The sequence below is a fragment of the Coregonus lavaretus genome (genome assembly GCF_964263955.1).
Source record: "Coregonus lavaretus genome assembly, contig: HAP1_SCAFFOLD_2002, whole genome shotgun sequence".
NCBI lineage: Eukaryota > Metazoa > Chordata > Actinopteri > Salmoniformes > Salmonidae > Coregonus > Coregonus lavaretus.
Window position 1 is genome coordinate 76,666 of NW_028164183.1, and position 14,705 is coordinate 91,370.

Consider the following 14,705-nt stretch of genomic DNA (forward strand, 5'->3'; position numbering starts at 1 on the left):
TGTAGTTTCCAACAGGCCAATGTTCTACACAGTGTAGCGCAGAAAACGTGATAATTAACTACAATGACCATAATCCATTGCGCGCCTTGTCCGGTCTGTGTTTCTTTTATGCCTGCGACATAAAGGCAGTTGAATGCCTGAGCAAAAGGGATAGACCTACATTGAGAGCAGTTGCTTCTTGAGGTACCGTGAGGGAAAAAAGTATTTGATCCCCTGCTGATTTTGAACGTTTGCCCACTGACAAAGAAATGATCAGTCTATAATTTTAATGGTAGGTTTATTTGAACAGTGAGAGACAGAATAACAACAAAGAAATCCTGAAAAACGCATGTCATAAATGTTATAAATTGATTTGCATTTTAATGGAGGGAAATAAGTATTTGACCTCCTCTCAATCAGAAAGATTTCTGGCTCCCAGGTGTCTTTTATACAGGTAACGAGCTGAGATTAGGAGCACACTCTTAAAGGGAATGCTCCTAATCTCAGCTTGTTACCTGTATAAAAGACACCTGTCCACAGAAGCAATCAATCAATCAATCAGATTCCAAACTCTCCACCATGGCCAAGACCAAAGAGCTCTCCAAGGATGTCAGGGACAAGATTGTAGACCTACACAAGGCTGGAATGGGCTACAAGACCATCGCCAAGCAGCTTGGTGAGAAGGTGACAACAGTTGGTGCGATTATTCGCAAATGGAAGAAACACATAAGAACTGTCAATCTCCCTCGGCCTGGGGCTCCATGCAAGATCTCACACTACGCCGTGAAGGACTGAAATCCTGCAGCGGCCGCAAGATCCCCCTGCTCAAGAAAGCACATATACAGGGCCGTCTGAAGTTTGCCAATGAACATCTGAATGATTCAGAGGAGAACTGGGTGAAAGTGTTGTGGTCAGATGAGACCAAAATGGAGCTCTTTGGCATCAACTCAACTCGCCGTGTTTGGAGGAGGAGGAATGCTGCCTATGACCCCAAGAACACCATCACCACCGTCAAACATAGAGGTGGAAACATTATGCTTTGGGGGTGTTTTTCTGCTAAGGGGACAGGACAACTTCACCGCATCAAAGGGACGATGGACGGGGCCATGTACCGTCCTATCTTGGGTGAGAACCTCCTTCCCTTAGCCAGGGCATTGAAAATGGGTCCTGGATGGGTATTCCAGCATGACAATGACCCAAAACACACGGCCAAGGCAACAAAGGAGTGGCTCAAGAAGAAGCACATTAAGGTCCTGGAGTGGCCTAGCCAGTCTCCAGACCTTAATCCCATAGAAAATCTGTGGAGGGAGCTGAAGGTTCGAGTTGCCAAACGTCAGCCTCGAAACCTTAATGACTTGGAGAAGATCTGCAAAGAGGAGTGGAACAAAATCCCTCCTGAGATGTGTGCAAACCTGGTGGCCAACTACAAGAAACATCTGACCTCTGTGATTGCCAACAAGGGTTTTGTCACCAAGTACTAAATCATGTTTTGCAGAGGGGTCAAATACTTATTTCCCTCAAATGCAAATCAATTTATAACATTTTTGACATGCGTTTTTCTGGATTTTTTTGTTGTTATTCTGTCTCTCACTGTTCAAATAAACCTACCATTAAAATTATAGACTGATCATGTCTTTGTCAGTGGGTAAACGTACAAAATCAGCAGGGGATCAAATACTTTTTTCCCCTCACTGTATATACCTGAAAATACATGCTCTAAGTCAGGGGTGTCAAACGCATTCCATAGACGGCCTAGTGTCTGCTGGGAGGAGCAAAAACCTGCAGACACTCTGCCCTCTGTGGAATGAGTTTGAAACATATGATCTAAGTGATTGATAGTTGGTATTCAGGAGTAAGCCTTATTTACTTTGAAGAACAACTAAAATAGTGATTTTGTCAGACAGCATAGGCAGCAGTTTTAGAGAGGAGATGATGACTTGGAATGAAATAATAAAGTCAGCAAATAAAACAAATGTAATACACACAACAACTGAACTATTTTATTAAAGTAAAGTAATGTGAATAAATGGTTAATAAGTGTTAAGCAGTAATGGGAAGTCACTACCATCATGGGACTTTTATTAATTGTTTTATTCTGTGTTGTTACAGCATTCAACCCACATAATGCATAGTGCATTTAATATAAAAAAATATAAAAAGAAGAAGATTGAAACTACTGAATGTCATCCGACTCAACCTCCAAATAAATGTGTGTGTGTGAGAGTGTGAGTGTGTGTGTGTGAACAGAAACGAGACAGACGGATAATTAGGCTGTGTGACGCTCCCCTCTCAGGATCCCTTCTTCACTTCTCCCCTCCGTTCAGTGTGACCTTGATCTCAAAGCTTGACATTTCTACTAGCAAGATCATCAAAACCTCACATTAGCAGCCATTTCACCTTGAGATGCTTCATTTTTCCCAGGGAAAAATACATCTTGTTTTATCTCAGGTTCAGACACCAAAATTAGAAATTAAGTAACAAAACTGGTCTAGCAGGAAGTTGGTTATTGTCAAACTTCAAGTGGGCCACTGAAGGCCTTGAGAGATCAGGTAGTGTCGTGTGCTGATGAGAGTAGAAACAGGCATAGAGACTATGGCCAGAAATATATTTGAATGGGGTTGGATTACGCCTTTAAGCCTTTATTTGATCAATTAGTTAAACCAAAACAAGTGACTGCATTGATTAGCCTCTTATAAAAAAGAGCCTGCTAGGAGCACTAACTCCCTGCCAGGAGCACTAACTCCCTGCCAGGAGCACTAACTCTATAATATCTCTGAACCCTCCAAAGCTGGTTCCCACAGCAACACGGGGACAGAAAACATAATTTTTGCCCTTAACGACTGCTTCAGGATCAGCTCTCCTTACCTCAGTCCTACTAGCCTACACATCTCAGAAAAAACCCTCATGTACAGTACTCACTAGACAAGACATGCCCGACAGGCTCATGGCCATTCCTATGGCAACTGGTAGAGGAGAATAAGTTGTGAGGATTGAGGGTCCAAGGAGGACCATCTTACCCACGATGCCGTAGGCTGACACAGCTCTTGACAGGCCTGAGGAGCCCTTCTGGCTCATCTTGGTGCGGTTGCCCAGATCCAGACGTCCCAGGAGCTCTCTCACCTCCTGCTGGTTGTAGACATGCTGGGGACAAGAGGGAACGTATTGTTAATAGTGTGCTTCTGGATTCTTTAAAACTGAGCTTCTGGCTGAGACAGGTGCAAGCAGTAGAAACAGTACATCCCATTGACATCTGGGGACTAAGCCCCGGCTTTGGTCAATATTTGTTTTTCTGTGCTAGCTTTTGGATTTCAGAACACTGAAAAACATTTATAAAATGTTCATTCTGCTGTGATCACAACATAACGTCGCAGACAGCACACAGTGCGCCCCACAGTTTGGGAACCACTGCTGTAGATATTAAAGCCTATCACTTGAATATACATTAGGCAGCATGTATAGAATTGCAAGACAATTAGCTTTAAAACTGCAAAATGTTCTTTGCACCCCATGACAAAATGTGTAGAATTACAGGAAATAAGCTTTCAAATCTGCAAAATTCTCTCCAAAAACAAGAGGGGTGTGAACAGTTTATCGTGAATAGTGCTTGTGCCCATAGAAATAGAGGTGGCACATGCGCATAGGGGGGGTGCGGGATGTTCCCCAATGCTGAAAGGGGGGCCCCCCCGAGTGGAAAAGGTTTGGGAACCCCTGATCTACAGGAATGGATGGGAGGATGATGATGGATGCAAAGGGAGCTCACCAGTGGACTCTGTACAATAATAACAAACCAATCAGAATCCTTATCATTCTGATGAGAACAAACAAATCTCCTCCACTCTCATACACCGTGGTAATGACTGACTGCAGGGGAGGAGTGATAATGTATAGTAGTCTCTTAAACCTTCATCAGCAAATCTGTCACCCATGCACACTTAGGACCAGGTGACTGATCACACCATTTTTCCTGAGGCATGCTGTATAACAAGGGCAACGGTCGGCGCTACTCTAAAGCAGGGGTTTGGCGTGCAGCAACTCACCTTATCATCAATAATCGCCAGGTCCTTGGGCTCAGTGCGATCGATTTTCAGAACACGATGTTTGGTTTGGGCGTGATTGCTTCCCACAAGAAAATACCTCTGGAATCAAAGAACACATTAAAGGATGTGATTACATTACACATTAAAGTACATCATGGATGAAACATTGAGCCTCACTCAACAGTGAGATGAAAGCAGTGCTTTGGTCCATAGAAGATGTCGGATGAGAGAAAAGTACTATTTAAAAACTGTGTTTAATACAAGACATGCTTTTCTTTTTCATGCAGGACTTTTCTCACTAACACAATTAAGATGCTATAGGAGTGTCTTTCTTCCAACCCTTATGTGTCTCTATATTGGTGTGAGATTTGATGTGGGGACGTCCAGTATGAACACGTTGAGAATACAGTCTGGAACGGAGTTAATGCTGTCCTGTTCTCCCTCTCATCTACACCTCTGTGTTGCTAATGTCTGAACATCAGTGAGCCAATGAAAGGGGCAGGGCTGAACTGAAACTGTTACAATGTAATAAATTCTGGCTCTTTACAAAACGTGTTTCTCAATCCTAGGCCGTCCTGCTGAGACCCATAGCATTTGCGCGCTTTTGTTCCAGCCCAGCATTAACACTTCTGATTCAACAAATCAAGTTGATCAGATTATCAGTTGTTTTAGTGTGAGGACCCATCTGTGTCCATCTTCTGAATGCAGCAGCAAGTAACTTCATGTTGTAAAAATGTATATGTTTAGATGCTACAACATACTCTTACCCATACTGGCGTACCAGACACCCCCGCAGCACCCACAAGGCAGGGGGGGCACTGACAGTAATCCTCTAAAAAGTAGTAAATAATAAACCTTTTTCATTTCCATATGTACAAGGAAGCTATGATTCTGTTTCTTGGGCTTCAGGAATGTGACTGAAAAAGTGAAAAAGAAGAAAGAAACTGATCGAAAGTATGAGGGCATATCAGTGAATAAATGCCGTTGTTAAGGCTACGACGGCCCCAGTGCAATGAGTGTGTTCAAAAGCGCATATCAGACCAAGAGCTTAATGCTTTTTAGGTCGTTCTTTACGATTTTTTAAAGTAGAAAACAATTTCTCTGAAGACGCGAGAGCTACAGGGATGGTAAAAACAGCTTAATTGCCATAACAACATCAGGGAAACTGGGCAGAAGGGAGTTGTGCTTCAAATACAGCAGTTCTGTAACATCTTTAAATCAAGCTTCTCATTCTCCTTAATTGCTGGCAGATTATAATCTTTAGCAGACAACAGTTCTTGAGGACTTGAACAAAAAAAAGCTTTTTGCAATTTAGTTCATACTGGTGAACCGGCGTTTGAGTTGTGTGGTTGCAATATCAACAGTCCCTTATCTCTGGTATATCTTGGCATGCATCATTCAAGACTACGTTTAAATTGTGTGCAGCGCCATGGACATATAATGCACAATGTCTCAGGAAAGACTTTCTGGGTTGGCAAAACTCAGTATAGAAAACAGTCGGGCCCGCAACCTGGACCTAAAGGCCATGGTGAAAACATTGGCACTCAAAAAAGGAGGACTCAGGACACCAGGGGAGTCTCTCAATTTGAATCTAATTTGATTTAATTTACCTTGAATATTGCAGCCCATTTGTGTAGGCTATTAGCCGGACAAACCCCGCTGAGTTCAACAATTACAGTTGAAAGTTTACATACACCTTAGCCAAATACAAGCTGCTTGGCGATGGTCTTGTAGCCCATTCCAGCCTTGTGTAGGTCTACAATCTTGTCCCTGACATCCTTGGAGAGCTCTTTGGTCTTGGCCATGGTGGAGAGTTTGGAATCTGATTGATTGATTGCTTCTGTGGACAGGTGTCTTTTATACAGGTAACAAACTGAGATTAGGAGCACTCCCTTTAAGAGTGTGCTCCTAATCTCAGCTCGTTACCTGTATAAAAGACACCTGGGAGCCAGAAATCTTTCTGATTGAGAGGGGGTCAAATACTTATTTCCCTCATTAAAATGCAAATCTATTTATAAAATTTTTGACATGCGTTTTTCTGGATTTTCTTGTTGTTATTCTGTCTCTCACTGTTCAAATAAACCTACCATTAAAATTATAGACTGATCATTTCTTTGTCAGTGGGCAAACGTACAAAATCAGCAGGGGATCAAATACTTTTTTCCCCTCACTGTACACTCAATTAGTATTTGGTAGCATTGACTTTAAATTGTTTAACTTGGGTCAAACGTTTCAGGTAGCCTTTCACAAGCTTCCCACAATAAGTTGGGTGAATTTTGGCCCATTCCTCCTGACAGAGCTGGTGTAACTGAGTCAGGTTTGTAAGCTTCCTTGCTCGCACACACTTTTTCAGTTCTGCCCACAAATTTTCTAAAGGATTGAGGTCAGGGCTTTGTGATGGCCACTCCAATACCTTGACTTTGTTGTCCTTAAGCCATTTTGCCACAACTTTGGAAGTATGCTTTGGGTCATTGTCCATTTGGAAGGCCCATTTGCGACCAAGCTTAACTTCCTGACTGATGTCTTGAGATATTGCTTCAATATATCCACATAATTTTCCTTCCTCATGATGCCATCTATTTTGTGAAGTGCACCAGTCCCTCCTGCAGCAAAGCACCCCCACAGCATAATGCTGCCACCCCGTGCTTCACGGTTGGGATGGTGTTCTTCGGCTTGCAAGCATCCCCCTTTTTACTCCAAACATAACAATGGTCATTATGGCCAAATACTTCTATTTTTGTTTCATCAGACCAGAGGACATTTCTCCAAAAAGTACGATCTTTGTCCCCAAGTGCAGTTGCAAACCGTAGTCTGGCTTTTTTATGGCAGTTTTGGAGCAGTGGCTTCTTCCTTGCTGAGCGGCCTTTCAGGTTATGTCAATATAGGACTCATTTTACTGTGGATATAGATACTTTGGTACCTGTTTCCTCCAGCATCTTCACAAGGTCCTTTGCTGTTGTTCTGGGATTGATTTGCACTTGTCGCACCAAAGTACGTTCATCTCTAGGAGACAGAACGCGTCTCCTTCCTGAGTGGTATGACGGCTGCGTGGTCCCATGGTGTTTATAATTGCGTACTATTGTTTGCACAGATGAACGTGGTACCTTCAGGTGTTTGGAAATTGCTTCCAAGGATGAACCAGACTTGTGGAGGTCTACAATTTATTTTCTGAGGTCTTGGCTGATTTATTTTGATTTTTCCCATGATGTCAAGCAAAGAGGCACTGAGTTTGAAGGTAGGCCTTGAAATACATCCACAGGTACACCTCCAATTGACTCAAATGATGTCAATTAGCCTATCAGAAGCTTCTAAAGCCATGACATAATTTTCTGGAATTTTCCAAGCTGTTTAAAGGCACAGTCAACTTAGTGTATGTAAACTTCTGACCCACTGGAATTGTGATACAGTGAATTATAAGTGAAATAATCTGTCTGTAAACAATTGTTGGAAAAATTACTTGTGTCATGCACAATGTAGATGTCCTAACCGACTTGCCAAAACTATAGTTTGTTAACAATACATTTGTGGAGTGGTTGAAAAACAAGTTTTAATGACTCCAACCTAAGTGTATGTAAACTTCCGACTTCAACTGTACATTTATACTGACTCTACACATTATACACTACTGTTTATTATATATCCCGATGCCACCTTACCCCTATACATATCTACCTCTATCGATCCAGTATCCCGGCAGACCGGCACATTGTAAATATAGTACTGGAACTGACCCTGTATATAGTATTCTTACTTACTTTATCGTGTTCTTCTTATTTCTTATTTTTATATCTTGTGTGTTTTTTTTCTACCTTGTTATTTTGTTAATTACATTGTTGTGATTACTGCATTGTTGAGGTTAGAGCTGGCAAGAAAGGCTTTTCACTGTACTTCTGTATGTGACATTAAAACTTGGAACACACACTTACAAAATATATGGTGTTTTGGTTTTTATCCTTTTTTAAATGAGCTCACAAGTCATTCCTGACATACTCAGAGCCCAGTGGACCATTATATCCCACTTGAAGTAGTAAAATCCAATCCGTTCTCTCTCTCTCTCTCTCTCCCCCCTATGTAAACTTCCGACTTCAACTGTAATAGCGGCTGAATTTATCCTCAAGCCGACTACTTTTTTCCATTTTGTTTGGCTATTTTATGTGCAATAATAAAATAAAGTGTATTAATAGCAGCTAGATACAGTATTTAGCTATATATAGTACACTGCATAATGAAAGGGTGGACTGACTATTATTTGGCATTAATAGACTGGTTTTATGCACAACAAAGATTCAAAGATTCAGGTAGCCTATACAGGACAGATATATATATATATATATATATATATATATATATACACAAAATATATATTGGTAGCTGATTAGTATGCTGTTGCAGCTAACATTTATTTTACAATCTGCAATGTTTGAATTTCCAACTTTAAATTACTGAACAAGTATTACATTATTGCCACCAGTCAGCAGTTAAAAATTGGTAGCATTGCGACACCGTGTATAGCTTCGTGAAATGTTAGGCTTAACATGAGAAAATGACGACCAAAGAAGCCTACCAATAAACATTTATCCATTATTTAAAGCAAAGCTAAGACCTGGCAGCACAGAAAGCCTATCTTCGATTCGATAGGCATGCAGCCGCACAGACAAGTCGCTATTTCAGCGCCATGGACAGCAATCGGTAATCGAACTCCGACCTTGCGGAGGTCCAGAGAAACTGCGTTATGCCAGTGCCCATACTGCCATCTAGTGTTAATGTACTATAAACAATAGGTCATAACATAAGACATGATGAGCAAATGGTCTACTAAAAATACCGTTTTCCATTTGAGATCTTGAATGCAATCGTTTGACTAAATATCCAACACCTTGTAATAGTTTATAAATGACAGTTCAGACAGTGTAATATGGACATACCAACCCTATACTTCATGTGTTAAGAAATAAGCTATGCATTGCATTATGCGCAAATGGATGGAAGGCTTCCTCCAGCCTATGTTCGAGAAGATAATGCATTCATCAAGTCTAGGGGAAATACTGTGAAACGTACGGCTCTAGTTTCGTACAGAACCAAATTCTGCACTCCACTGATGACGGCTGCTGACAGAGGCATGGTGAAGATTTGACGAAGACCAACTTCACAGACTCGATGGACGAGACTGCCAGCTGCTTTCTGTGGAGTTCACACTGGGGAAGGACATTAGAGAGATTCGAGGATGTCAACTTCAATTCAATTGACAAACAGAATACGCAACAAAGTTATAAGCAAGCAACATGTCTGTTGCATTAAATATGACTGCTATAAAGTGGAAACTTTGTAACTAGCTGACATTGTTACTGTCAGTAAGATAGGGGGTGTATTCATTAAGGAAACCGTTTACCGTATAAGAACCAAACGAAAGCAAATAGAGCAAACATAACGGGGAGAGACCGACCTGAAGTTGTCCAATAGAAACTCTCGTTTGCGTTTTCCGTTTGGAGTAAACGGTTTTCTGCGAAACGTTTTGCAACAGAATCGGCGTAATGATTACACCCCAGGTTGGCCTGTTTGACAACATAGCGCTACAGTATGACTCACCAAATGTCGTTAGCTGATACGAGGCATGTTAAACTGCTCCTTAAGATGTTGTTTCAAACCGTTCTCAATCAAAAACCTGATATGATAGCACTGCTAAAGACAGAAAAGCAAATTAATTTGCCATGCACTTCCCTGATCATGCGTTTGTTTCGATCAGGTGACTGTCACGACCTTCAGCTGAGACGGGTCCTCACACGGTCAAAAAGGACGAGATATAAAGCGATTTAAAAAGTCCTTGTACTAGCTCGGGTTACTATGGTTACGCTCGCTCAACAAAGTTGAGGTATGAGAAAATGAGATGGTAAACAGGCACATAACCATGGCTAACTTGTTTTGAGTAGCTAATAAAACAGATGGCAAATTTATTTAACGGTAAGTAAAATGTAATTTCAAATGTGGCTAGCTAGCTTACGTCGTTGCAGTATTATTAAACCACTCACTTGCTAGGTAGTACAAGGGGTGTTCAAAATTGGCTAAACTAACGTTAGCTAACAGTTTAGAGTTTGCCTGTGACAGTTAGTTACAACAGCATTGTCAGCTGCTTGTCAGCTGCTTGAAATGATAACATTCTTTCATGGCTGTTTGTCTTTGCATATTTCAGAGAAAGTATCATCAAATGTTCTAGAAACCCCAGTCATGAACACTTATGTTGACAACCTCATTGAGGATGAAGCTGAGATTGAGTTTCTTCTTGCCAAACCCACCTGCTTCATCATTATTGGGAAGCCAGTGAGTTATCAGTATTGTTTACACACACACAGGCACAGGCACAGACACACACACACACACACACACACACACACTGACCTACTGTATTCTTATTCTATACAGGGGGTTGGCAAATCTACTCTTGCCACAAAATTAGCTCAGTCCTGGAAGTGTGTCTTGATTGATGGTAAATATTCCTTATCTATCTCAATCTGTTTTTATATTCCTAATATCATGCCCTGTTCTCTTTTTCTGTATCTAAACATCTTTATACATTAATTTCAGATACAGAATTGCTCAACCAACACATCAATGATCAAAGAGCGCAAGGAGTAGAGGTGAGTTGCCACTGTGCAGCCTCAATTTGCTGTATAGTATAGTAGCAGATTTACATTAATTACTTTTCAACTACCTATCTTATGGTTTCAGCTTCTCGAGATTCTGAATGAAGGGAAAAGTATCTCTGAAGAGATGGTGGTCCAGCTGATTCTGGACAGGCTCAAGTCACCAGAGGTCGAGCACTACGGTAATTCAACTAATTTTGCTAGCCTTATCCTCACATTGTTTTTGTTGTTCCCTAACTACATAATACTCACTAGATTCAACACAGTGCTGCATGTTTTGTGTATGTTTGAAGTGTGTGCAGTTTCAGGAAAATGTCAGTATTGTGTTGTATGGCAGGTTATGTACTGAGCTGCTTGCCCTCCATGTCAGAGGAGTACCTGAAGATACTGGAGCAGATTGAGTTCATCAAGAACCTGAGACTGGTGCCCGATTTCATCATAAACATCAAGGTTATCTTCTTCTCCCTTGAGTTAGCTTACTGTGCCTTGTGCTGGATTAACAAGACACAACCACATTTTTACAGCTAGTTACGCCCATTACACTACACTATACCATTGACCGTGAAATAAGAGTAACATCCTGAAACTGTCCCCCGCCTGAAGTATCCTCATTGCGTTGAACTTTTCCATCCACTCTTTCTATTGAACTGTTCCATCCCCAGTGTGCGGACAGGGACCTGATCCACCGCCTGGCGGGCCAGAGGCAGCACCCCCAGACAGGCAGGGTGTTCCTCAGGGAGCAGTGGGACCTTGTGAAGAAAGAGACCACCAAGAAAAGGAGTGAGACAGACGAGGACGAGGGGGACGAGGAGGAAGAGGTGCTGGAGGAGGCAGAGGAGGAGGTGCAGCCAATCGTGAACAGATTGATACTACCCTTATTGGAGATGTTGTTATACTCTATTCTATGTGATTTGTTTGTTAGTTTGTTTACTTAGTTGGTTGCTTATTTGTTGATCAGGTGGAGGAGCACGAGCTGCAGAAGGACATGATTACCCAGCTGGTGCGAGCACAGGAGAACTTCCCAGAGAACGCCTACCGCAGGGTCCTCCTCTACAAGGACACCATTCTCAGACCTCTAGAGGTGAGCCTACTGAGGCCTGAGGAGGACACACCTAAAATGGCTGCGAACTCCTGACAACAACTCCATTCACTTTGTTGACTCATCATCAAGTGTTCTATCTTGATCAGTGATAGAGATGTAGTGTATTGCTAGATGGACACAGTTCTCTGTTCTGATTAACTGTCATGGCTACCGACAAGCTGTTTGACAAGCTGTTTGTTTCCAGGACTACATGGCAGACCATGCTTCCCTGCACCTGTTTGAGCTGGATGGGAATAAAAACCCTGAGGAGCTGTTCATGGTGAGATCAGAGGGGGTTCTTGGAAAGAGGGTTTCCCTTTCTCAGGGAATAAGCAACGCAACCCTTAGCCCTCTGTCAATACATTAGTCACATTGAAAACCATTGAGTTGGCTGCGATTTTATTATCCATTCTACAACTAACCACAGTGACGGTCAATGTAGGTAAAGACTGACTTCCTTGTTTTAATTGCTGGTTGACGAGGTGGTTGTTTATGGTTTTGGCCCTGGTGTAGTCAGTGCTGTCCCGTCTGGAGTCCATGGCAGTGAGGAGGGTTGCTGTCCCACTTCGGCTGCTCCAGATCGACGAGGAAGAGCTGCCTGATGAGATTGACACGGTCAGACATGCTACTTCCTCTCGCTTATGCTACTGTTTGTGTGGAAAACACTAAACAGATCTATTATTGTAAGATTAGTCAATGGTCCTTGAGCAGCATGCAGTGTAGCTAGCTAGCACAATGTTAACAGGTTATGGTAGCGCAATGCTATGGGATAGTAACTGGCATTGACTGTCTGTGCTGATGTCCTATTTCAGGATGAGATGTTGCGTACCATGTCTTCCTCTAAGACAGTGGCCCCTGGGTTTAGGTGGAGGAGGAGTCGCTGGTGTAGAGCCTGCCCTGTGGCCCTGAAGGAAGGCAAGATCATCAAGGGCAAACCCGAGTTCACTGTGGGGTGAGTGAGTGAGTGAGTGAGTGAGTGAGGGAAAGTGTGTGTGTGCATGTCTCTGTTGTTTGTGTCTACACATTCCAGCCATTAACTCTCCTTCCCCTCTCCCCTTCAGGTTCATGGACAAAATCTACATCCTGTCGTCCCAGGAGGCCTTGGGGAAGTTCATGCTGAACCCGCGGCGGTACCTCCTGCCCCCCATGCCGCGGCCGCCCTGCAAGGTGTCTGTGATCGGGCCTCCGTGTGCAGGGAAGAGCACGCTGTGTACCCTACTGGCCCAGCACTACGGAGCAGAGGTGGTGGACATGGAGGTCTTGATGAAGCCAGTCATCGCCAAGGTCAAACAAGACATGCTGGAGAAGGTCAAGAGAGACTCCACCCTCATGGCCATCGAGAGGGTCAAGGTCAAGATGGAACTGGACGCCACCCACGGGTCCAGTGAGTGATGGGATGATTATGGTGATGATGATGATGATTACATGGTGAAAAAGTGTATCAATCCTTTGCTCTGTTTCTTGTGTTGTCCTCTCACCTGCAAAGCATTTATAGTATGAGCATTTAGTCAAATGTAATAAAATGTGTATTTCCTGCAGTAAACATGAGATCCAACATCAGTGAGGAGGAGTCTGATGACAATGATTCAGGTGAGTAAATCAGACTCTAACCAACAGACAGATAATTGCTGCCTAATAGACAGACACATTTAGTCTAACTGGTGATTCTGATGTCATCCCACAGAGACATCCACGACCCACTCCTCGAGTGAAAAGACTGAGGAAGGTGAGCAACACAACCATACACTCACCCTACATGTCACCCTACTCTGTTTGACTGTCTGCTGAAGTGTCGTTGTTGTTGTTGTTGCTGGGATACAGTGATGATGGAGGTGACAGAGGAGCACCCAGATGTACAGGCCATCGTGGAAGTGGCTTTAAAGGAGGCGGAGCAGGTTGTAACCCCGCCCTCTCTGGACCTGTATGCAGAGGTGCTGGAGAATCACATCAGAGAGGTTCGTCTGAAGTCAAGTAAATTACCATGAAGATGAAATAGCTGAAAGTTCACAGTATCCTTCCAAATTGAAAAAGCTATGCCTTGTTGGCAGTGATGTTCTCTATCAAATGAATATTCCAGATTGAGATGGCCGATGCAGACTCGGAGATCAGGAGAGGGTGGGTGCTGGACAACTTTCCCAGGAACAGGTCCCAGTTGGCAACCATTCAGGATCTCCACGATGGGATCATGCCCGATATCCTGTTCTGCCTGAAAGACAATGATGGGGAAGGTGGGAGAAACTACAACTCACAACAACAAATAGTACTGTCATTAGTAATGCCTATGGATTATTAATCTGAAGACTGACATATTTGTAGTTCCATACAAATGTAGAATATTTCCGTTGCAGGTAGGGTAGTATTGAAGAGGATGTATGAACAGAACAGGGAGGAGGTTGACAAGGTAATCAAGAGGCTTGAAGAACAGCAGAAACAGAAGGCCCAGGAGGCTCAAGATGCCTTGTGAGTAGAGCCGAAATGGAGGGGGAATGATGTGTTGGTCCTCTCCATTGTTGGCGCCAACATGGATGGTTGGGTTAGTCAGTTTCATCTTGCTGTATGTGTTTTTGTGGCCTTCTGTAGAAACCGTATGCAGCAGGACACAGAGGAGGATCTTAAGCCAACAGATCCTCAAGCCAAACTGGAGGCAGTGCAAGAGGAGGCAGAGGGTACTGTTCCATTTTAACTAAATGTTGTCATTCTCGATCTCGATCCTCAAAAACATGACTTACTGGTATGCTTCTCACATCATGCTGCCTTCTGTGATCACAGCTTTTGTATACTCATATCTATCTACTATGTATCCTCTTAATTTGCTTTGCAGAAGCCTCTGCCAAATCTGATGCAGACGATGCTGACAAAAGCCCACCTACCGTCAGCATAAAAGGTGGAGGTGAGACTGATCAACGGCCATCTGAGCAATGTGAAAACATGTTTTTGTTTTGTGTTATTATGATGATGATTATATATCTG

The 14,705-nt window shown here is 42.8% G+C and overlaps 2 protein-coding genes across 2 annotated transcripts in view; one reads left to right on the forward strand and one right to left on the reverse strand.

The window, feature by feature from the left end:
- fig4a (FIG4 phosphoinositide 5-phosphatase a) overlaps window positions 1-9,777 on the reverse strand; it is an 83,119-nt gene extending 73,342 nt beyond the window's left edge. The window contains exons 1-4 of the mRNA XM_084192312.1: window positions 9,603-9,777; window positions 9,075-9,211; window positions 4,017-4,115; window positions 2,997-3,120 (exon numbers count right to left, since the gene is read on the reverse strand). Coding sequence (XP_084048438.1) covers window positions 2,997-3,120; window positions 4,017-4,115; window positions 9,075-9,137 — 286 coding nt within the window. The 5' untranslated portion in view covers window positions 9,138-9,211; window positions 9,603-9,777. The remainder of the gene's footprint in view (window positions 1-2,996; window positions 3,121-4,016; window positions 4,116-9,074; window positions 9,212-9,602) is intronic.
- A 461-nt stretch (window positions 9,778-10,238) lies between these two features.
- On the forward strand, window positions 10,239-14,625 carry LOC311117354 (adenylate kinase 9-like; the record flags this gene model as incomplete). The annotated part of the gene is made up of 18 exons (XM_084192311.1): window positions 10,239-10,331; window positions 10,434-10,497; window positions 10,596-10,648; window positions 10,740-10,836; window positions 10,992-11,104; window positions 11,317-11,496; window positions 11,613-11,735; window positions 11,941-12,015; window positions 12,249-12,350; window positions 12,548-12,687; window positions 12,797-13,119; window positions 13,275-13,325; window positions 13,420-13,461; window positions 13,557-13,690; window positions 13,813-13,963; window positions 14,084-14,195; window positions 14,316-14,401; window positions 14,557-14,625. Coding segments are annotated over 18 exons (2,008 nt in total), but the record flags the coding sequence as incomplete, so codon positions are not given.
- Between the last annotated feature and the right edge of the window lie 80 nt (window positions 14,626-14,705).